The sequence below is a fragment of the Scylla paramamosain genome, chromosome 26 (assembly GCF_035594125.1).
Source record: "Scylla paramamosain isolate STU-SP2022 chromosome 26, ASM3559412v1, whole genome shotgun sequence".
NCBI lineage: Eukaryota > Metazoa > Arthropoda > Malacostraca > Decapoda > Portunidae > Scylla > Scylla paramamosain.
The window spans coordinates 6977691-7003033 of record NC_087176.1 but is presented as its reverse complement, the minus strand read 5'-3'; the positions used below and the strand labels follow the sequence as shown (position 1 = coordinate 7003033).

General features: G+C 40.5%; 1 protein-coding gene across 1 annotated transcript; it reads right to left on the bottom strand.

Moving 5' to 3' along the window:
• On the bottom strand, positions 1–24616 carry LOC135113649 (cytochrome P450 CYP12A2-like). The gene is made up of 11 exons (XM_064029079.1): positions 24593–24616; positions 24166–24487; positions 23502–23770; positions 20552–20664; positions 18600–18679; positions 7002–7236; positions 5382–5559; positions 5025–5191; positions 4690–4768; positions 1324–1527; positions 1–884 (listed from the first exon to the last, which is right to left on the bottom strand). The coding sequence occupies exons 2-11, from the start codon at positions 24485–24487 to the stop codon at positions 777–779; spliced, it is 1755 nt and encodes a 584-aa protein (XP_063885149.1). The 5' UTR covers positions 24593–24616; the 3' UTR covers positions 1–776.
• Positions 24617–25343: the final 727 nt, after the last annotated feature.

Here is a 25343-nt window from a genome sequence, read left to right as displayed (position 1 = left end):
TTTGGGAATTTGTAATCGGAATTGTGATTAAGACTGATTTTCTTTTGCAGTAATTGTAATTGTAATTGAACTTTTGCAGTAATTGTAATTGAACCTCACTGGACTAATCATAATTATAACTAATTTTAAATTTTTGTAAGTAACTGTAATTGCAATTGAGAATTTGAATTGTAATTACTCCAATCCTGCTTGATAAGGAAGAAGACAGGGACATATAGTGCGCCAGGTATTCCCGTTCCTCGTGCAAAAAAATGATTATGCCACGAAAGGTATACATGGCTGATGACCAAGCAACGTTACACTCATTCTCACTATATGGACCATTTTCGGTTCTCTGTCTAAAATCTTCTGTTCTGCTGAGAATCCATCATTAGTCAGGGTTGGCAAGGAGAGTCACCACACCAGAAAGCTCACCGAGGGAAAGTACTGAAGGCAAGAGGAATGAGCGCGTGACTTCTGACCGACGACTGTACTATCTTATTACATCAACGTTTTCATATTTTGGCTTTTACATACTATGCTATTTTTCGGGAAGGTAACAAATATCAGAACAACCGTTGAGTAAGTCCAGTGGAAATTTTGGTGGTCCAAGATGTTTATGGTGGTGGTGGTTCATGGGTGGGTGCAGTGGTGGTGGTAGTGGTGGTTCATGGTGGGTTCAATAATAGTGGTGATAATTCATGGTGGTGGTGGTGAGAACCAGACAATATTACATTTTTTTTTTTTCTGATTTCTTTAATTTTTCATTCTTTAAGGCCTTAATGTTCCGATGTTCCTTATCGGTCGGTGAAGGTGAAGCGCAGGGGAGACGAGGGACCGTAGCTGAGGCGGTTCACCAAGTGGATGTCCTGGTACTTGTAGTCAACGTGCATCTCACCCAATACCTGCAGAACAGCACAATGTTTAGACACAGCAGAGCGAGGCGCGAGACCGATAGCGCATTCTGAGACGTCTCGGCATCTCATCTCATCCCTGTTTTTTAACAAGCTGCGGTGGAAGTTATAAAAGTTTTGAATTCAAAAGTGTGTTCAAATTTTCTTTTTTAGAAGGAATATCAGTGGGAAACACGCCTATAATATCCTGGCTAATCGTTTTTGGAAAATATTTGGAAATAGTTCTTATGAGAGAACTGAGAACTGGGCAGACAGACGGGCTGAAGACAGACAGACAGCGGGCCGAATGACCAAGAAGATAGACAGACAACTTGGCAGCAGACGGATAGACAGACATATAACGGGACAGACGGACATGCAGACCAAGACAACTGGATCAGACAACTTGGGAGAAGAACGGGGAGACAGATAGACAGGTATTCGTCCTCACCCTAATGATGAAGCAAAAGATCTCCTGATAAGCAATCTTCCTGCCGATGCACATTCTGGGGCCATAAGAAAAGGGTAGGAAGCCGAAGTTGTGCCGCGGTGCCCAGGGTGAACCACGCAAAAACCTCTCAGGCAAGAACTCCTTGGCGCGGGGGAACACGTCTTCCCGGTGGTTCAGGAGCATTGTGGGCGCCACCACCTCCCACTGTGGAGTAAAAGGGCGTGCTGGAGTCCCTCACACAACACGACATACATATGTATACACCATTTCAAGTGCCTCTGAACTCGCTGTCTAGGACGTGAATGCTGATTAATCGGTAAAGTGTCTGGGAATTAAACACGTTTGCACATTCAAAAACGAGAAAATAAGGGAAGCTCCAGAAAGCCGCAGATCTCCACGTGGCATTCTCTGTGAAACATTCCTACTATGTATTTTCACATGTCATCCTCATACTACCAACTATCCCTTAGGAAAAAAAAAAAAAAGAATGTATATATATATATATATATATATATATATATATATATATATATATATATATATATATATATATATATATATATATATATATATATATATATATATATATATATATATATATATATATATATATATATATATATATATATATATATATATATATATATATATATATATATATATATATATATATATATATATATATATATATAAATGCTGCTCACCAACCTCAGATATATGCACACTTTAGTGATGGGGTGATTCATGACATGATGAGTCTTTTCTGTGACTTTTTTTTTTTTTTTTTTTTAGTTTTCTCGGCGCTCATTATCATACCACCATGCAACAGTAGAGTGCAGTAGTTAGAGTGCAATTATTTGCACAGCATGCTTGTCTAATGTATGACAGGAAGAAGACATATAACTTAGTGCCCTTTGTTTCAGTGTTTCACCATGATGATAATCCACAATGTGGATGGTACCTCACTAACAAAAGTTTCTTTAACAATGGGGGTGCATAACACAAAAGGAAGGAAAAAGATGGTAATGAACTTTAAGAAGTCGACAATATCGTAAAAAAAAAGAAAAAAAAATCTTACTTTGCTCTGTCTCTTAAATGGCTGAGATGTAATGTTTGTATTGGTTTACAATAAATTTTACAATGATGGCAAGTTAATAACTTTAACCTGCTTCAGTTCGTCGACGTCCTTTCTTTGAGTTTCGGCTCGTTCAGATATTTATCATAATTTTCCTTAACTAATAGTAAATTAGAAAAAAATAGTAAATTAGATTGAAATTGAGGTTAATTTTTGCATTTAAATGGATGGGCTAGTTCTATAATCGTAATCATGCTGGCCGAACTATCTTTTTGCTGGGAACTAGGTGGTTGGACAATAGCTAACCCCTGCACTTTCTTATATCGGGGATCCACACGATTCCACAGCAATAAGAATATTAAGGGACGGCTGGTGAAATACTATTGGCGTAGTCTCCTCAATAATTTAGAAACCAAGTAAGTTTACTTGGTTTACTTGGCTGGCGGTGAAACCAGCTGGTTTGGTGTAGTGCTAGCGACTTCATTGGACGATTGGAGGCTGGCGTTGCTCTACGAGTATCTTGCGTGCTCAGCTGCGTGACCTATGCGTTTAACGCTAAGTAGTACATACACGCATTTGCAGAACTAAAGAAAACTATGACCATCAGGTCTGAGTTAAAATGCTCTTGAAATGCGGCGAGCGAGATATTGTTAGCATGTAGGAAAGGCTGTGACTGGCTGGCTGTGACTGTGCAAATAGCGGACCCATCGGTTGCGGGCCAGATATCAATTATCAGTTAACTTAATTTAACGAGTCATTAATATTCAGCACTCTCCTTTCTGCTCTCATTAACTTTCTTTTTTTTCTACTGAAGTTCTTGTTGGGTCTGCAAGTATTCGATTATTTTTTTTCCCTTGAGTATCCTGTTGAATTAAAAGAATATAATAGGGGTAACTATTTTCTTTGTTGTATTCGTGCTGAGATATTGACATTACTATCTGGTTTACTTATATTTCTGTGTATTTTTAACTGATAATGTGCCAGTATTGTTATTTTCTTGTATTTCTTGGACATGTATAAGTTTAATGAAGTGCAATTCAGTTTGTGCCATGCCACCTGCTGCGTGCCACGTCAGCCGTCTAGCTGGATGTTATGATGGTTACCACTTCAGTAATGCATCATAGCCTTCCGGCACGATGTCGCTATCTGTCATCGCCATGTTCCTCCAAGTTGCTGCCTTGATGGAAGAAATAATTCTAATTACAATAAAATCACCCATCACCAAACTAAACTCCGGGAGATTATTATCTGATTTTCTCGACATCTACTACTGATGGAGACTGCCAAGGCTTTCTCGTTGCCCGCTGGCGGTTGACCCTCCTACCGCGGGTAACGCCGCCTGACCACCACCTGCCTTACTAAAAAGTGACGGGAATTTATGTTTGGGGGTTCCAACACAATGATTAACCGCAAACTAACCTTTTCTATCATTTATCGACTCGTTGGATAGCCACATTGACTATTGGAATTGGTGTTAACTACTTTATGATGGCCCCTCCCCTCCCTTCTCTCTCTCTCTCTCTCTCTCTCTCTCTCTCTCTCTCTCTCTCTCTCTCTCTCTCTCAAATTCACATTATTCACGCATGCCCATATGCATTTCACATTAATCACGGACAGGCGAGGTGTTGATGTCGCCACCTCACATAGTCACATTTTGCGTCTCTTATGTCAGATGAATTCGCCGCCAGATGGCCCCACACTTCTGACCTGACCCAATCTCAGGTTGTCAGTGTCATGGCGGTCGGCCACCCCTCTGCTCACCCGTGTCTACCTTCCTCTATAATGCATAAAGTTAATCATTAAACACAAGCATATAACAATTTGCAAGTTTTTATGCAACTACCATTATATAAGGTCTCTGGATTGAAAAGGACTTGTGTTAATACGTGAAAACTTCTCGTTCCTCAGGTTATGTTACCGAGATAACCTGGTTAGAAAAAAAATGAAGACATGTACCGATATCAGGCTAGCATCAGGAACAACAGGGATAAGTCTCGGAATGTTGCACCAGTAAGCTCGACATTCGAATAATTCTTTGACTGCTGGTGACATTCACTGCTTGTAGGGTGAATGGGACTCAAAGAACGAAGTCATCACGGAAAAGAAAGTTATATGAAAGTGAGGGGAATGCCGTGGTTTCTGATCATTGAGGTGATTCAACGTGATAGTGTGGATTTGGTGTAAATGACAATGCTATGAAAATATTTATGACTTTGTTTAGAGCGAGAGAGATTTTGCTCGTTTGTGGCACTACTAGCACTCAGGAAACATAATCTTCACAAGTGGCTTACCCCTCGGGGTACGTGATAGCCGCCGAGCACTGTGTCACAGGTGAGTGTGCGCACGATACCCACGTTAACAGGCATCAACCTGGAGAAGGAAGACAGTTTAGTGGCTCTCTCTCTCTCTCTCTCTCTCTCTCTCTCTCTCTCTCTCTCTCTCTCTCTCTCTCTCACTCACACACTCACTCACACACACACGCACACACACACACACACACAGTCAGAGTTCAAAGAGCATACATGGAACGGTCTGCAGTAGTGCAAAGAGTGACTGTATGGATGAATCCAATAAAGCACTTAATAATGGAGAACTCTCTCACACACACACACACACACACACACACCGCAAGGACTCCCGGAAAACTGCCTTTGTGTAGGTGAGGGCGGTGAGATGCTCAGGCAGAAGATGCTGTGGGCGCCCCACCTCTCTGATCACCTCCTCGTGCACCCGCCGCTGCACGTGCGGGTGACGTGCCAACAGGTACAGCAAGTTGCCCACTGCATGGCTTGTCTACAAGGGATAAGGGTGACGCAAACATTCAGCTGAAGAAGTGACAGGGGGAAGAGAAGAGAAACATGCAAACAAATGAGATGAGAAACAAACACCACAGGGCATTATGAATTAAGTAATAAAAAGCCAAGAGGTGACTTTCTTGTGTAGGAAAGCAAACAGACAAGAACAAAAGAATAAGATGGATCACCGTGTCGATTCCCGTAGCTATCAAGTCAAGGATGAAGGTAAGCACGTCTTCCCTGCTGAGCTGTGGGGTGGCCAGTAGCATCCCCAGCAGACTGGTGGAAGGTATCACCCCATCCTCACCCTGCCGCTGTCGGGCCGCTTCTTGCTGCTCTGTAGCTTGTATGGCTTGCAGGGCTACACTGGAGAAAGGAGGACAGTCTAGGAGTTAATGATCAGTAAAACACTATGCATTTAGTGCGATGGATACAAATGTCACTGGTTAAAAGTAAACTGGACAGTAATTAAATCAGCAATGAAAACACATCAATCCCAGACATACTTTGTTAACTGTCATGAAAATGCGAGTAAAATTCGAGTCGAAATAAATGTCTGTAGTGAGCATCAGTGACGAGGACAAGCGTGTGTGCAGACTGTGTACAGGTGATGTGCAGCACACGTCCACACCTGCCACACAGATTTACATAGCAGGCGTGCAACACAAGCTGCCACCTTCAACACATGGGCACACAAGTCGGCGAGAGCAACACAATATTCAAGTGGCACTCCTACAATGCCTCAACAGAACACCGCCCTAATGCATGGCTGCAGAACTGCATTGGTCTTAACAATTATTATTATATATATGTATATTCATCATTTCATATATCCATTTCACATGCAATGTGTTCATATATTCATCCCACGTATGCCTATGGCTCGCCAGTCTGTTCTGTTTTTAACCTTTCTCTTACTTCTCTACCTCCCATGGGAATTCACACCCACTTCCAGTCCTTAGGGGAACACCTGCGTTCGCTTCTGAGTCTTTCCTTTCTGGTCATTGGCTAAAGTAACGAGGCTCCTCCACCTCATTTTCTGGCATCTCATTGGTCACTTTTTCATACCAAAAGCTGTATCGTGATCCACTTCTCTGAGATAAATGTAGCCCGCATGCGTCGCTAGTCATCAGCTCCACTCAGTTCCAGTCAAGAGCAGTCAGTCTCGGTCGCTCAGTCAGTTCCCTTCCGAGTCACAGTCGGTCTTGAGAGACGCTGCTCAGTCATCATCACGAACAGCAGTTCATATCACTTCAGAGAGAGAGAACGATCATTCGTCACATATATACTCATCTGTGTCTCGTTTCGTATTACGTGTGTACATTCTCTCTATTATTAAATCAAGAGGAAGCCTCATCAATCTTGTCTTTTACTCGCACACATCAACTATATCAACATACTACTCACGACCTCCTCGCTATTAGCATTACCAATCTCACTTCCAGTCCTCCACGCTACCATCAATATCACTTCCCACTACCGGTCCTCCACGCTACCAACACACCAAGCTGATCCAGCAGCGGCAAGGATCATTAACTGTGTGCAAGCATCATCAACTGGGCAAGTATATCATCTAAATCAGGAACAGTAGTGGAGAGGTAACATCAATCTCAGAACAAAGAGATGGACTATCAATCTCGATACAGAACTTCTCTTCTTCACAGCGGAAGAAGGCGCCTGAGAATTATCTAAATTAAGCACGAGTGCCACTGTTGTTCAGGATAATTAAAATAAATAATGCAACAATGGAAAAGTATAGATGCATAACAAATGCTACATAATGACGACAGTTACAAGCAAATACTAACTCTGTAAAGACCTGGTGTGCCTCTTGTAGACGCATGATGGAGGTTGTAGGGAAGTACTTCCACAATTTAACGTTCTCCGTTTCGTGTAGGGCTCCCAGCAGTTGCTTGGCAAGGCGAATCAGGCGGAGAGGGTGTAGTTCACCTTCATCACCACCACCACTATTCTCGTGTGCCTCTTCGTGCTTCTGTTGCTGCAGACATCCTAACCGACGGTTCAAGGCGATGGTTCCGAGAGCTTGAGGAGAGGAACAAGGAGAGGCAGAAGTCTTATAAAATAATAGGCATATGATGAGAAATAAAGACGAAGAGCTTCCTGTCGGACGTCTTTTATTCATACCTTGTTTCAAGTCGAGTGCAGCGAAGCAACCATAGATTCCACAAAGAAGGTTGAACTTTCTCAGTAGATTGCCCTATTCTTGTTATATTCATTACAGCTTCTGAAGGATATTTTGAACAGTGACGACTAGACAAAGCATGGAAGGAATAGCATAAGGTAGATGTACAATATATAGTGGGATGACCAAAACACCATTTTTGACATTAACAAGGACATACTACTGAAATTTAATAAAAGCTCCACTTGATGGACGTAGTTAGGAAAATCTTAAATTTTCAATAAGATGTTGACAATATATGCTGTTCACAGCGGTCACGAGGTGGAGGGAAAGATGGAATATGGGAATAAAATGGGAAGAAAGGGGAAGAAGAGAAAGGGGAGGAAGGATTGGTGAAGGGAGGAAAGAGAAAGACTGATTGATTTAAAAAGGGAAGGCGCCACAACATCGCGATCGTATGGAACCGCTACCAAATGTTAAAAGCAGAGTAGAATAATATTGACAGTATTAACAAAATTGTGATAGGGGAAAATTATAACAAAGCTCACTAAAAATGGCAGTACATGAAAAGGAAGTGGGATTAAACCTAAATACCAATATTAGAGGCTGAAGAGGAGGCCAGCCTTTTCCACAAAATGAAGCACCTCATGTCCCGAGATGAGGCGTATTATTCCCAGCATCAGCAAGAAGTGAAGTGCTACAGATTGAGAGCCGACTAAGGACCGCGACTTCAGGGTACACGAGTTCTTGGTTACTGATGTGAAAGGATAGCACAAAGTCTGATAGACGTTTAGAAACGATCACTGGAAGATGACCCGACGTCAGGATGGAGGTACGGAATCACGATGTGGGAAGAAGGGGAAGGAAGAGGCGTGAAAAGGTAATTGTACTAAATTCTCACAAGAGTCGGCAGGGGTCTAGATCAACGGTCACTCATGGTTGAGCTCTCAGGGATGCTGATTGCAACACACACAACGCGGCTAAGATATTCTTATTAAGAAAATTTGGTTTAATTCAACGACAGTTGGCAAGGTTGCAACTAAAAGTCGGGAAAATCATAGGGAAGACCACTGGCCAACTTACATATTGGCAACTACTGACCAGCTGGTCGGTCGACTAGTTCACAGGCAGTCTTGCCTACTATCATCATGAGCGTTGGCATGACTGTCGTCAAGACCATTTGCGAGTAGCGGCTAATAAGTCACAGAAATTGTTGTAAACATAATGCCAGTAAAAAAAAAAAAAAAAAAAAATTGAAAGTATTGGACGAATGTCCTAGACAGGTGACGACCGTCGGCAACACAAAGACTTACACACACATTAAAAAAAAAATTCTATATGAGAGTGGTAGCTAACTTGTCAGATCCGTAAAACGCTCGGCTGTAATGGCCCAGAGTTGGTTCGGTGCGAACAGGGCTTAAATACTGCATGCAGAATGATGAAAGTTAAGATGAAGAGATTTGATTTATTGAAAGTTTTATCTCGAGTTCATATGGCACCTGATTTTTACTTTGAAACGAGTGTAAAATAATTTAAAACCTGAAATTTCTCAAAGAAAATTTAAAACTTCAGACAAACCAAAACGGAAAATTGAAAGTCAGAAAAAATATTCAGAAAAATAAAATAAGTTAAAAAGATTCTCGAAAGAACATTATTCACAATTGTGAAAGGAGAACAACCTCAACTTCGTGCCCGGGAGAGAGGCACCTCTCTCTCAGGACCAGAGAGAGAGGCGGAAGGTTCCATGCTTCCCCAGGCAGCGGCAGAGGTGCCACTCTCGCAGGTCCTCCAGACTTGCGTAATCAACTAGTAAGTACCTCACAATCAGGAGGACCAAACAGTCATTACAGTATGGCACGACATCTCTGAACATGAGGTATCCGTGTGTGAGTCTGGTGTGGCCGATGAGAAGGCGAGTCAGGGCAATTTGGCAATCTGAGCTTCACCTTAGGCATGCATCCATGTAGGACAACAGAATAGACGAATACTTGGGACTTGTGAGGATAAGAAGAACAATTTTTGGGTAATTTTTCTTTAGATATAACATTAAAGCGCACCCCTACCAGCTGGTAAGGGGCGCCTCATACCGTTGTGGGGGGTTCGGGCCGAGTGTGTTGGGGAGAAGGACTTGACCCGGGCGGCTGGGTACGGCTACGGCTCTGACTCACCCGGTCACTCTCAGTGAGAACAGTCGCATAGAGCAGGGAGAGGAAAACACACTTCTCCTTATGTCCATATATAACACAATAGCACACAAGTCACCGTGCAATACAGTCACGACACAGAGGCAGGTACAGGGACGATAGGCACTCGCACTGGTCAGTCACACGCATACTTTACTCGCACGTCTTGTCACGTCGCGGTTTCGATATCCTTTCTCTGTCCCTCAGTGCCACAGAGTGCCTCACACCCTGCCTCCCATGTCATCACCTCTGCCAGGCGATACTTAACTACACCTATTCTAGCTTGCCGTTTAATTAACATGATGAAGTTTAGTACCTCTGTTGGACTTAACTACACTCAAACTACACTTATGTATTTGCTCTTGCCTGGGTGAAATTATACCACCCATTTCTCCGACCATCATTTTCAGTTTATCTTCTTATAATTCGTCGCTGTCCCCATTCTCACAAATCCTTCTAAACACTTTGGTATACATTGGGATACGTCTTACTATTACGCTTGATTATCTTAGGCAGGCCATTGACAAACTACACAAGCAGCAGTGAGCTAAGTAATGACCCCTTGGAGGATTATACTTATGACCTCTGTTCAGCCCATTTACTCTTTCTGCCTGGTAGGAAGTCATTAACTTACCATAGGATGTACCCTGTAATTTCATGCGCTTCGTCTTCTTGATAAATCTTTTGTGAGGTAAACGATATCAGTCGCCCGTCCCCTTTGCTGTTTGTGTTATTGTCAATGACCTTCCTAAGATGATCAAGTATAATAGTAAGACGTATTTCAATGCAGACAATACCAGTGTATTCAGAAGGATTTGTGAGAATGGGGATAGAGACGAGTTACAAGAAGATAAACTAAAAATAATGGTTGGAGAAATGGGTGGTATAATTTCACCCAGGCAAGAGCAAATACATGAGTGTAGTTAAGTCTAACAAAGGTACTAAACTTCACCATGTTAATTAAACGGCACTGCCGCGACCAGCACAGAAAAGGACGTGGGTTGAGAAACAAACGACAGGTTGACATTACCAATATTAATGAACCGAACAAAAATTATAGGCCTAATCAGAATATTTTTATTCGAGGTGCTGTATACTCCAAGAAGTGAGGCCACACATATGCAAATCAGTCCTGGTGTCCTTATGACCAAAAATGTAGAGGCTCTGCAAATGTATAACATTAAGCAACAATATTGGTGTCCCAGCTGAAGGACTTCTATAAGGAATAATTAAAAAATCAAGATACCAGATCGAGACAAAAATCATCGCCCAAAAGTTTGATGAAGGGGATATTTTTCAGCCAAGGGAGAAGGACGCCACCCATGGAAACTAAGAAAATATTCAAACTGAAAGCAAAACTCAACATCAGGAGGAACTCTTTACCACATAGTTGAGGTATCGAAGTGCGTGATGAATTCTAATCCCACTGCACAGTTCTAGTTTAGTGGATAAAATCTGAAAAGCCCAGAAGCAAAAAAATAAACCATGAGGCATTTATAACGACGACATCATGCAATCACCCGTTATAATAGTGACTAGGCTGTGGAGCCGCATCACTGACATAATGTCTCAGAACATGTCTGTATCTGTGTTTCAAGGTTGGAACCTCTCCCGGCGATCTACTCTGCACTAACGTTAGTGATAGGTAGTCTGACATCCGTCTCAATTTTAATTTTTTACAAAAAATTGTATTTTTTTTTTTTCGCTTTATTCGATATGAATAGTTGTCGACACAGTGGAGATGTACTTTGTATGGCTTATGCTGCTCAGATTATGCAGAACTTTTGATCAAGTCTGCAGAGAAGGGAATAGCTTTAGTTAACGGCTTTGTAGGTAGTGCGATCTTATTACTTTTTTTTTATTCATGTAGGAGGGGCACTGGCCAAGGGCAACAACTTTATAAGAGAGAGAGAGAGAGAGAGAGAGAGAGAGAGAGAGAGAGAGAGAGAGAGAGAGAGAGAGAGAGAGAGAGAGAGAGAGGCCCATTGAGGTGCCAGTCCCTAAAACGGTCAAAAGCGGTCTTCAAAAACTATTAGGATAAGTGTCTTGATGCCTCCCTCTTGAAAGAGTTCAAGATATAGGAAGGAGGAAATACAGAAGCAGGCAGGAAGTTCCAGAGTTTGCCAGAGAAAGCGATGAATGATTGAGAATATTGGTTAACTCTTGCATTAGTTTTGCATTGCATTGTGCAGCAAGGCCGCAGGAGGAAGGAAGGCATGCAGTTAGCAAGATCAGAAGAGCAGTTAGCATGAGAATAGCGATAGAAGATACCAAGAGATGCAACATTACGGAGATGAGGAAGAGGCTGAAGACAGTCAGCTCAAGGAGAGGAGTTGATAAAACGAAAAGCTTTTCATTCCACCTTTCTAAAAGAGCAGTATGAGTGGGAGCACCCCATCCCTACAAATAAAACATACTTCAATACATGGACGGATAAGGCTCGTGTACAGATTTAGCAGCTGGTATAGTGAGAAAAATTGGCGGAGACGACTCAGAACGCGTAGCTTCATAGAAGTTGTTTTAGCTAGCTAGAAATGAGAAGTAAAGTTTCCAGTTTAAATATATGTAAAGGACAGACTGAGGATGTTCAGTGTAGTAGTAGTAGTAGTAGTAGTAGTAGTAGTAGTAGTAGTAGTAGTAGTAGTTCAGTAGAGTGTCATTGAAGAAGAGGGGATAGTTATTTGGAATGTTGTGTCGAGTTGATGGAGGAATTGAGTTTTTGAGGCATTGAACAATAATAAGTTTGCTCTGCCCCAGTCAGAAATTTTAAAGAAATCAGAAGCCAGGCGGTCTGTGGCTTTCCTGCGTGAACTGTTTACTTCCTGAAGGAGTGGACGTCTACGAAAAGACGTGGAAGGATGGGTGCAGGATGGTGTCATCAGGATGGTATCATCAGCATGATGTCAGTGCAGGATGGTATCATCAGCATAAGAGTGGATAGGACAAAAAGTCTGGTTTAGAAGATAATTAATGAATATTAGGAAGAGAGTGGGTTACAGGACAGATCCATGAGGAACGCCACTGTTATTATTAGACTTTTGAGAAAAACAGAGAAGATAAGGTGACAGCATAAGCAGAAGAATTAAAGGTTAGGAAGAGATCAAGAATGTCTCCAAGACGGTCATGAATATGAGTAGGGTGTTGCACCAGTTGCTCTAGGACTTAGAGGAACTGGTGCAACACGACCTAGAGTCTAGGTCGTTGAGGATAACAAAATTAAAAGCTAGTTCACCAGGATGGTCAGTGAAGGGAGAGGAAAGCCTAAGCTGGTGGTGAACATTAAAATCTTCAAGAATGGAGATGCAAATGCAAAAGGGAAGAGAGTCAGGATGTGCTCCACTCTGAAAGTTAAGTTTAAGTAGTCAAAGAATTTCTCAGTCAGAGGAGTTAGGTAAGATGTATACAGCACAGATAAATTTAGTTCGAGTGACTCCGTAGTCATAGTCAAATGGTGGAAAACTCGGAAGATTCAAGCGCATGGGCACGAGAGCAGGTTAAATCATTGCGCACATAGACGCAACATCCTGCTTTACATCGAAAATGAGGATAAAGGAAGTAGGAGGGAAAAGAAAAGAGGCAACTGTCAGTTGCCTGAGAAACCTATGTTTCAGTAAGGAAAAGAAGATGAAGTTTGGTAGAGGAGTGGTTGTTCTACAGACTGAAAATTAAGTTTAAGACCGTGAATGTTGTAGAAGTTGTGAAGAAAAAGTTGAGGAGGATGTCAAGACATTTAGGCCCGTACCAAGAGTCATGAAGGTCGAACTGCGTACCTTCCCTTCAACAATGTAGGCATGGCCTCAGACCGTGCCTTCAATCCTTACCACAAGTCGCTCGGGAAGGTAAAGTAGACAGTGGTATGACACACGTGAGTGTTGGTAACAATGTTATATGATTTGAGTCCGGATCTCAGCGCCAATTTGTGAAGAAGGGCAACAAACGTTATTTTCTCATGTAGTTTAATTTAATTAGATAATTTATTTATCTTATTATTTCCTTTTGGGGGATAACCTGGCATTGTGCAAGTTTTCTGGTTTGGACAGCTCCGCAATATGTCGGCCACTCCATGCGCTGCGTCCTCCCTCCGCTCGACACACACACACACACACACACATACACACACACATTTTTCCTCGAAAGTAAACTAGAAGACACGGGGTAGACTTTGCCTTTCCTTCTCTTCCGCAAACATTCGTTCCGAAAATGCTACTGACTCAGTACGCATCATCCTTCCCTTTGTCGCTAAACCTTCATGATTCTTGGTACGGGCCTTATTGCCGATTTCACAGTCGTTTGGTATCGTTCCCAAGCAAGAGCCTTATCAATCAACCTGGTAACTGGCACTACCAACACTTCAATCCGATTTCACAGTCGTTGTTTCCGTGGTTATAGTAATTCCCAACCTGGTAACGATCATAAAACGAATACTTCTGCTTCAGTAATGTTGGTGTATCGGAGTCCCCTTATTAGACAAAATGAGTAAATGCAAGGCAAAAGAACTGACCACGCCAGCACTAGAGAGAGAGAGAGAGAGAGAGAGAGAGAGAGAGAGAGAGAGAGAGAGAGAGAGAGAGAGAATTGAAATATATCACTGGTGCCTTCAACACGCCTTATCTATCTACTGCTAACATGGTTATAGTTTGATTTAAATTCTTTCCTTTTAATATCTGTCTAAAATTCACCAAACTGCGTATGCCAACCAGGTACATAATAAATGACCTATTTCTTCCTGAATACTTTCCACATACATTGTTAGATTGAAATATTTCGGGTTTTATGGAAATAGCTCTAGCCTACTAAGTTTAAGACATTGATTATTTATTTCTCAGCAATTTTTTTTTTTTATCATGATCTACCCAGTGAAAAAATTAATAATTAAATTAATGAACTGACTTTATCTAAACATAGCCTAATGGAAGCAAACCTAACCCTCTGATGGAAATGGTAATGTTATTTCAATATTATCAAATATTTCTCTTAGGCGACAAATTCCATACAAACTATGTGAGGATTATTACAGTTTTTAATCAGCTGGTGAAGTGAATTCACGCCGCCATCCAAATTCTTAAATTTTGTCATATTTCTATTATAGCCTACAAAATGCTGTTTTATTGTTAAATAATTTCAATATACAATCTAGAAAATAAAACAAGTACAAGAGGGTAAGAACTTGTGATATTTGCAAGGAATAAATGTATTGGTTAACTCCATTGGGGAGGCCCAAGCCAGTTACCAAAAGGTTCCAATTTCTGGGAAGAATCAAAACAAACAACGCCGCAAAATTCGTCTGTGAAATCGGATTTGTTGTTGGTGGCGGACATCACCACTCATTGGTAACAAGAGGAAGCGACTATGAAATAAGCCCTTAGAGTGGATACCTAAAGACCAGTCCGACCTGGGGACATCTGTAGCCCCCTCCCCAGACCGGAATTCTGAGGCTTGTGTAGGAGACGCCATATTCAATTTAGAATTTTGAGTGAAGGGTGTGCGTGTAAATAAGAGTATGTAATTTTGTGTGAAGGAAGAGAGTCGGGCAGGCTGTGACTGCCTCTTTGTGTTGTGAAACACAAAGGGAAACGTTTAGTGAGGTCACAGCTGGGTTATTGATAAGTTCACAGCACCCTTTGATCCAGTGTTTGAGACCTTACCAGGAGTAACTCAAATCATTACGAGGAGCAATTATACACTTGGTAATGGTCTCGAGGGCCATCAGTGATTTTGTAATTATATCCGTATACTGGCAAGAGTTAAGTTTACAGTTTATTTTGCTGGTGATCCTGGTCTGCTAAGAATATATTATTTAGTCTCATTTAATCTTACACATGTAAAATTCGTCTTGTCTAATAAACACAACACTAATTTTTGCAAAGAATTCAGCCACACCACGCAAAGCCGCATCACACTACACGTCACACCCAGCTGCACAACTATACACTCTCTCACGGCACACAGTTACATCATACCATACAACTCATATCATACTCAGTCACACCACACGAAGCTACATCATACCCAACCACACCACAACCAACATCACATCTTGCAACATCACAACATCACCCTTCACACCACGCAATATATAACATCCATCATAATACCCAGCCACACAATAGACACGAAGCCACATCATACCTCACATCCCACTAGCCACACAATACTCCATACCATACTCAGTCGCTCAACAGTCCATATTACACACACTTGCGTCACAAGAGCCAAGCATCAACCAATATCAAGCAGCCACACAAAACTACATCAAGCTGCACATTACACCCAGCCACACAAAACTACGTCAAGCTGCACATTACACCCAGCCACACAATAACCGATATGACTGCCATATCGCAAGAAAAAAAAAAAAAAAAAATGCAATACACATACAGCCACAGAACACGGCATATCACTCACAGCCAAAGCACATAACTACGCCAGTCTCTCTCCTCCCGTCCAATACTTGAAGTTGTCAAAATAGCAGACTGAGAACATTTAGGGCTTTAGGCAGCTAATATGTTCAGATACCAGCACGAGTATGGTCGTCGGGTTCATAAAGATTTGTAATGTTCTTATATATATATATATATATATATATATATATATATATATATATATATATATATATATATATATATATATATATATATATATATATATATATATATATATATATATATATATATATATATATATATATATATATATATATATATATATATATATATATATATATATATATATATATATATATATTTTTTTTTTTTTTTATTTTTATGTAGGAAGGACACTGGCCAAGGGCAACAAAAATCTAATAAAAAAAAATGCCCACTAAAATGCCAGTCCCATAAAAGGGTCAAAGCAGTGGTCAAAAATTGATGGATAAGTGTCTTGAAACCTCCCTCTTGAAGGAATTCAAGTCATAGGAAGGTGGAAATACAGAAGCAGGCAGGGAGTTCCAGAGTTTACCAGAGAAAGGGATGAATGACTGAGAATACTGGTTAACTCTTGCGTTAGAGAGGTGGAGAGGATAGGGGTGAGAGAAAGAAGTAAGTCTTGTGCAGCGAGGCCGCGGAAGGAGGGGAGGCATGCAGTTAGCAAGATCAGAAGAGCAGTTAGCATGAAAATAGCGGTAGAAGACAGCTAGATATGCAACATTGCGGCGGTGAGAGAGAGGCTGAAGACAGTCAGTTAGAGGAGAGGAGTTGATGAGATGAAAAGTTTTTGATTCCACCCTGTCTAGAAGAGCAGTATGAGTGGAACCCCCCCAGACATGTGAAGCATACTCCATACATGGACGGATAAGGCCCTTGTACAGAGTTAGCAGCTGGGGGGGGTGAGAAAAACTGGCGGAGACGTCTCAGAACACCTAACTTCATAGAAGCTGTTTTAGCTAGAGATGAGATGTGAAGTTTCCAGTTCAGATTATAAGTAAAGGACAGACCGAGGATGTTCAGTATAGAAGAGGGGGACAGTTGAATGTCATTGAAGAAGAGGGATAGTTGTCTGGAAGGTTGTGTCGAGCTGATAGATGGAGGAATTGAGTTTTTGAGGCATTGAACAATATATATATATATATATATATATATATATATATATATATATATATATATATATATATATATATATATATATATATATATATATATATATATATATATATATATATATATATATATATATATATATATATATATATATATATATATATATATATATATATATATATATATATATATATATATATATATATATATATATATATATATATATATATATATATATATATATATATATATATATATATATATATATATATATATATATATTAAAAAAAGCGGGAGATTTTGCTACAAGTGGGACAGACGTTGCAAAAGCATGATTCCTGCCTAAACGTGGGACTCTGGTCACCTTAAACTTACCATTAGGTGGAGGATGGATCTCACAGGCATTATTAAAAGAAATTATCCTGCGTTCTTGAAAAAATCCAGACACAGCTCCTCTTTTCTCTTATATTTCTCAGTAACGTCCTCAAATGATAATTGGCAGAGGCTGCACGCCATCCTTACACAAAGTGGTAAATTGTTGAATGTTTGTGTCTTTAAAAAGATTCATATTCAAAATTTGTGGTTTATGATTGCTAACTGGCTGTGCTCAAACATGTGAACCAATGAAAATTAAATATGCCAAATCTGCGCGTTGTGACAACACACACGTACGAACACACGTCCTTCCATCCAACCAAGGACTCTTTACACTAGTATACAGAGTCCTTGGTCCTATATTACCGATATGCACATTTCCAGCGCGGCTGAACCCAGTGTCATGTCAAGTGCAGGACACGGCGGGTGTCGCGCTTTGCGTAATAGGACAAAACAAAAATAAAGTGTTTGTATAACATTTTCTTAGCATTTCCATACTTATTTTTACAGTCGAGAGGTGAAAAATAGTCAGATCCAGAGCCGGTGATGATCGACATATTAGCTCACTTTTGATAAGGAACAAGTCGTTATGTGAATAATAGGTAAATGTTAGTATTTTTGCCTTAGTTTAGCAGTTTCCTCAACTGTAACAATTATAGTATCGAGCTGAAAAATCACTTATCATCTTGTGGGTCACTTAAGGCCATCCCGGAGACCACATGTGGCCCATGGACCATGAGTTTGACACCTAATTTAGACCAACACTACTGCGTCACCCGTCAGTTATTGGTTGGATGGTTGAGCGGCCTGGAACATGTGGACGTAAAAGGCAATCTAGCAAGGGATGATGGTGAAACAAAAGAGAATAGATAGAAAGCAAGAAAACTAAATGTTTATCAACTTCAGAGGAATCATGTTTCTGAAATTGGTGCTGATACCTGAGATGACATGAAAAGTGAAAGATTTGAAGACAAAGGTCCGAAGCAAACACTTTCATGAATTTACTATTCCATGACTTTACTAATTTGATAACAGTAAGTAATGAAGAAAGAGAAGTCCTTAATATCAGATATTCTGCAATTATAGAAATTCAGAAAAGTATACACACACACACACGCACCACACACACACACACACACACACACACACACACACACAGCCAATACTCACACTCCAGGCTCCACTTGTACAGTTCTGTGTTGAAGGTCTCAGGCACTTCTCCGCTCTGCTGATCCCTCAGGGCTCGTATTCTGGGCATCACCATTATAAGACAAAATTAGTAAATGCCTGTTTCTCCTCCTCCTCCTCTTTCTCCTTCTATTGTGTTCCAGAGTTCATCAGTGAAAGGAATAAAAGAATAAAGATGTTGGTTAACTTATGCATTCGTGAAATAAAATAAACTCGATTAAGTAGAGAAAAAAAATCTACAGAAAAGGTGTTGGAGGAGGAATAGAACCATACAGTTAGCAAGTCTTGCAAATGACCAGTGCAACAGAGTATGAGATAATAAACTATTCTGTTTGATAAAGTTTTGTGATGTGATGTAATTACAAATCAAGATTTTCGTAAATATAGATAAAATCAAACCCAAGGACGGAGTGTATCATTGTAGCACTTTAGGTGTTTTGCCTTTGCTAAAATGGGGTAACCTGAGGAGGCATTATTTAGATTTTTCCTTAAAATGACTACTACTTCCGTGTCTGTGTTGAGCGCAAAACAGAGGTGATGGTGTCTGGCATGGAGGTGTACATTCCTTACTATTTCTCTCGCTCTAAACCTTCTGAATCTTAGTTTAATTCAACCTATTCTCGTGCTATTCATGATAAGGAGGTGGCATACAAAAGGTACTTAGCCTTCATCACCTGAATTTCATGTACTTTATATTTCTATCAGGAATCATTCCAAGTCTCTTCTCCAACTAGCCAAAAACTCATTCATAAAAAAAGTAAATAAATAAATAAAATAAATAAATAAATAAATAAAAGATAAATAAACAAACAAATAAATAAATAAAATAGATAAAATAGATAAGCAAATAAATAAAAATCTTTGTAGATTAAACCCTTCGTGACTTTTGGCACCTCGCCAAAAAATAACTGTAATAACAGCTTGTTTTTCTTTCCCTCCTATATTTCTGCCTGATGCCATCTCATCTATCTCTAAAGCTGAAGTTTTTGCTCAAATATTTGCTAAAAACTTTATCTTGGATAATGAATGGCTTGTTCTTCCCTCTCCTCCAGCCTCTGATTAGTTCATGCCAGCCACTAACATCCTTCACAACTATGTTTTCCATGCCCTTGCTGGCCTGAACCCTCTGAAGGCCTCATATTATTCTCCAAAACTGTGCCTCCTTGCTTGCACCTTGCCTAAACAAACTCTTCCAACTCTGTATATCAACATCTATCTTTCCTTCTTGCTGGAAGTTTGCCTACATCAAGCATGTTCCTAAAAAGGGTGACCGTTCTAATCCCTCAAACTACTGCTCTGTTGCTTTGATTTCCTGCCACTTTGAAGATTTTTTTAATCTATCCTCATCTGGAAAATTCTGAAACATGTCACTTCACAACCTTATATCTGACCACCAATATTGGTTCTTTTATGGCCTCTATTATCTAATAGTGACCTGGTTTTCCTTACTGGGTCTTGGTTATCCTCTTTTAGGGATTTTTGGTGAAGCTTTCGCTGTTGCCTTAGACATATCAAAATCGATTGGTGGAGTCTGGTACGAAGTTTTGATTTCCAAACTACCCTCCTATGGCTTCTATCTTTCTCTCTGTAACTTCATCTCAAGTTTCCTTTCTGCTGTAGTAGACGGTCACTGTTCTTTTAAGTCCATTAACAGTGGTGTTCCTCAGGGTTCTGTGTCAGTGGAGGCCGCTTCCCTTACCCATTCCCTAAGGGACTTGTGAGAGGAAATTGTATTTCATGATGGTGGATAAAGCCTATCTACAGTTAGCATCTGGGAGGTGGGAGGATATCGGCGAAGACGACACAGAACACCTACGTGACTTTATGAATGCTGTTTGGCAAGAGATGAGGTAAAACTCCAGCCAAATACGTTAACAAGGAAATTAACAAGATAACACCAGAGGGATAATTAAGAAAAGACTCAGTAGGCGTACCTGGCAACGAAGTCCTTCGCAACATCATCCATTTCGGGCAGGTACTGGGCCACCAGCGGAGAGGCAGTGAGGGGTCGCTGCACTACGCGCCGCACCCGCCACCACTCTTCCTCCTGAAACAAGTTTATTGCTTATCTGAACCGCTCAAGATAGTTTTCCTCTGAAGCAATACGGTAACGGAAATTATATCGATTTCCATGAATAGGACACGAGCCAGATTACTGCAATTTTGCCCCAATTTTGTGTATCGTATCTCGAAATTGCAGAAATCCTAAGAGTTGGGCAAAATTAGGTAAAGTATTTGTTTGGACACAGGAATATTGGTGTGAACAGTCTCGAAAACCTTGGCAACAAAGCAAGGTTAGTTAACAAGAACTATTAAGGATGGTAATGAGCTAATACCCAAGGTAAATTTCAGAGTAATAGAATCATTAAAGGAAAAGTGTAGTAGGTATTAGGCTGCTTTCAATCAATTAGAAGCTAAATTGTTAACTGAGGAATATTCTGAAGCATATCACCAAATTACTTCAGAATATGAACTACAAAAAACAAATTATAGTGAACAGTTAACTAAATGTGAAGGTCAAATAGAACTATTGAGAGGTAACTTAACTAGCAACACACTTTTTAATTCCACAATGAGAGGCCAAACAAATATAACATTACCAGCTATAACATTGCCAGGGTCTTCAGGAAATATAACTGAGTGGCCCTTATTTTGGGATAAGTATAGAGGATTAATCCATCAAAGACAAGATATTGCTAAAATAAATAAATTCTCCTGTCTGTTAAACCAGCTAAAGGGTACTGCCTACTTAACTTCTGAATTAACTGTTACTGAAGAAAACTACGAGATTGCTATCAAACTGCGAAAAGAGAATTATGATGATAAGGAGTAAATAAACCAAACTGGTCTATGAACTCCTAGTTTTAACATCCCATAACCATGACTACAAAGATTTGCAACTTTTCAGTATAACTGTCAATAGCATATTAGAATTCCTGAAATCAAATAATAATATCGAGGATGCAGCTTGGCTCTTAAACATCATAATACAAAGGAAATTAAATAAGGAAACACTAGAAATGCTATACTTGAAATACCGAAAGAGCCATTTCACCTTTAGGGAAATAGATGAATCATTGTTGGAGATTTGTAAGAACATGAGCAATGACGAGAGATTTAAAACAAATAAAACAGATTCTAATAATAAAACTTACCATGAACGGGTGAATAAGACCTACCCTATAAAATGAAAGAAAGTGAACAAACTTCTGCCCAGTCATTAAAACTAGGTCAAGTTATGGGAACTCAGAAACAATGTGTACTTTTTTTTTTTGTTTACTACTGTGAATAAGAGGCCAGAGGTACCACTACATACTAATAACAGGACAGAAGCAAGACTTAAAACTCAAGTAATTAAGAAATGTGCGTTTTGCAGAACAACGCAACCAGTACACTGTGGCAATTACCAAAGGTTACAAAAGGGAGTAAATAGACTAGTTGAGTTAGGAAGGTGCACATTATGCCTAAGTGAGTCACATCAAATGAAAGACTGTAAAAGTAACCTATATATGTACTCTATATGTAAGAGAGGTGTACATCATGTTACTCCATTTGAGAAAAGCAGATTTCTGGACAAGGGGTATAACATCCACCAAACTATTAAAAACGGAGCAGAATCGTTCCACTTGGCCTTTAGTTATAGGATATTAAAATTGTGTCCTGATGAGAATAGTGTCATTAGAATGGCCAAAATTATGGTAAGGAGACAAAGGACTCTTAGAACAATAAATTATTTAATTCTGCTGGAGTGCTCTCCGGAACCTACCCCGATCAACCCTGATGAGGTCAGTAGACTCGGAGGGTTGCCCCAGATTCGGGAGAGAACTGATACCGAGATGCAGACCAGGCCACCCCGAGTAGCGTCTCAAAGGTCACGGCAGTGGTGGAGGAATTTAATCTCAGGTGGTCATATCTAAATATAGATTCAGGTAATACCTGGCCCAGAATGTGGAAATTTTCACTTGTATCACGTATAATATCAATGCAGTATTGGTTTGTGTTGTGATCTGTATATAAATTGCAAATATATATTAGAGGGTAATTAAGGTTAATCTAATACAAATTAAGTGTTAGTTATTCAAATAAATAATAGTGACGAGAAGATAATGGAATTTGTATAGGTTTTCTTTCTGACGTGCCGAGGTGGGAACCTACGAGGAAGCGAGTTTGCCTGCCTGCCTTCCTCGGGGGTAGTCGCCATCCGCTAGCCACCATAACAAGTCCTGTTAAGACGTATTCTCACCACTCTACCAATTTTACTTAAATTCACTGTTAAGAAGAACTTAGAAGCTCAGAACCACTGCATAATCTCAAGGAAGCTGTCTTAGCTATGAAACACGACCAGCCACTGGCTTTAGAACACCAGTGACTCCAACTCACCCCTGGCCGTCACCATATTCTCCAGCCACGTGAACCACAGCTAAGTTGTCAGTTATTCATAATTATTTTTAGCAATGCTTTCTGTGATTATATGTCAGCTTGGAGACACTTAGGTGAGTGTTAACGTCAAACAGTTACCACAATCGCTATGTTTGAAGTCATCGTTGTGAAAACCCGAGACAGATAGACAGAGATTGACTGTAATGCTTCCAAACTCAATGGCGTGAAAACGTGATTGAATTTTTTTTTTTTTTTTTTTTTGTAAGATAATCAAAATTTTAGATTTGAGTAAAATTAAGTAGGTACAGGTTGATGTATTATATGAAGTGTTGAGTTAAGCAGTTATATAACATTATATAACAGAAAACCAATGAAGTTTCTAACTTGCAATAACTTGCAATTTACAGACATGATATTCTCTCTCTCTCTCTCTCTCTCTCTCTCTCTCTCTCTCTCTCTCTCTCTCTCTCTCTCTCTCTCTCTCTCTCTCTCTCTCTCTTTCACCTGCTCGGCAAGAATTCCAGCCCGTCCCTGGAAAATGTGGTCATGAGCGTGGTGCCTTCCATCAGCGCCTCCGTCGCTGCGCACTCGCTTCAGAGACGCCATTGCTGGACGCAGCGGATTGTACAGCGTGGTCCGTAGCAGCGTCTCCAAATCTTCCGGCTGCGTGATGAACACCAGTTGAGAATGACCTGGCATGTCCTTGCGGAATGTGGGACCAAACTCGTCCCTCACTGCCTGCCAGAACACATACACGCGGTCCGGGTCGAAGGCTGCGAGAAACAAGGAAAGAGCGTACTGTACAGTAAGTAGGTAGGGATAGATCAGGGAAAGGGAGGAGGTGTTAGTAACAACAGTAATAGTAGTGGTAATAGTAGTAGCAGTAACTTTCACGGTGAAGGTGTTAGTTTCAACACTACTACTAGTAGTAGTAGTAGTAGTAATAGTAGTAATCGTAATGGTAAAGATAATAGTAACATTTGAAACATTTTGAAACATTTGAAACATTTATTTATAGCCAAGTCATTTTACATACTGGTATATATGAGTATATCAAATCTTTACAGTTAAACCAAGCTAGCCTATATGAAGTAGAAAACTTTAACAATAATAACAATAATAATAACAATGGTAGTAGTACAAGTATTGGTAGTAGGAAAAGTGGTACCTGGATGCCGCAGCATGTAGGGCAGGCAGCCGACGATGGGCCAGGCGCGAGGCCCCGGCAGGTCTGAGGCGGGATGGGGCTGACCAGTGCTGTTTCCCCTGGAGACCGATGTGGAGTCATAAGCCCGCTCACTCATCATGTCTCTCGGGTCAAAAATCATGTCAGCATTTTCCTCCATGAGTTCGTAAGCTTCCAAATAGGCAGGAGCATGCACAGGGCGATCCACTTTGGGTTGCCTGGGAAAGGAGCAGTTGGAAACTCTCCTCAAGACTATAGCGCCTTGTGCAGCGCCCCAGGGGATGACTACGTTCCATAGCCGCATCTGTTAGAAGATTCAGTGGGTTATGGCTCGGCAGGTATGTTATATAGCGCCGCGTATTAAGGTTAAAGCTGACAGTATTTGGTTTCTGAGCGAGAGAGACCTTACAAAGTGACGTTGAGAGAATCTACTCGTCTCAGAAATGTAGGTGATGATAACTGCGGTATCTTATCACTGGCAAAGTGCAGTTGTGCAGTTGGGATGAACTCTGCCCGTCACAGACTACTATCAGCTAAGGTGACAGGACAGAACCCTGAGGAACACCACTGTTAATAGATTTAGGAGAAGAACAGTGACCGTCTACCACAGCAGCAATAGACGGTCAAAAAAGGAAACTTGAGATGAAATTACAGAGAGAAGGATAGAAGCCATAGGAGGATAGTTTGGAAATCAAAGTTTAGTGCCAGACTCTTTCAAAAGCTTTTGATATATCCAAGGCAACAGTAAAATTTTCCCCAAAATCTCTAAAATAGGATGACCAAGACTCAGTAAAGAAAACCAGAAGATCACCAGTAGAGCGGCCTTGACGGAACCCATACTGGCGATCAGATAGAAGGTTGTGAAGTGATAGATGTTCAAGAATCTTCCTGCTTAAGTACCTTTTGTGGGCCTGCTGAGATTCACCGTAACTTTCCATATCCAAAACATTACCACCACCTACTCCTATAATTTAAAACAGAGCATGCACTTCTATAGTTTTCTCTTGAAGGTCTTCTTTTCCTTGAATATATCTTCTTGGATCTTTCTGGTCCTTCAACTTCTGGTTGGTTCAGTTTTTGTGTTTTTGTTCCCCTATGGCATTCCCTTAGGCAGTGGTATAATGGACCTCCATCTGTTGCCTCCTGCAGACTCCTTGGTC

Bases quoted from the DNA above. Each gene is read 5' to 3' on its own strand.
- LOC135113649 (XM_064029079.1), bottom strand. From the start codon at position 24,487: ATGCGGCTATGGAACGTAGTCATCCCCTGGGGCGCTGCACAAGGCGCT. The intron at 7,237-18,599 runs GTGAGTATTGGC...CCTCTCCTCAAG, and splicing joins GTACAAGTGGAGCCTGGAGT to CTCTCGGAACCATCGCCTTG. The intron at 1,528-4,689 runs GTAAGCCACTTG...TTTACTCCACAG, and splicing joins GCTATCACGTACCCCGAGGG to TGGGAGGTGGTGGCGCCCAC.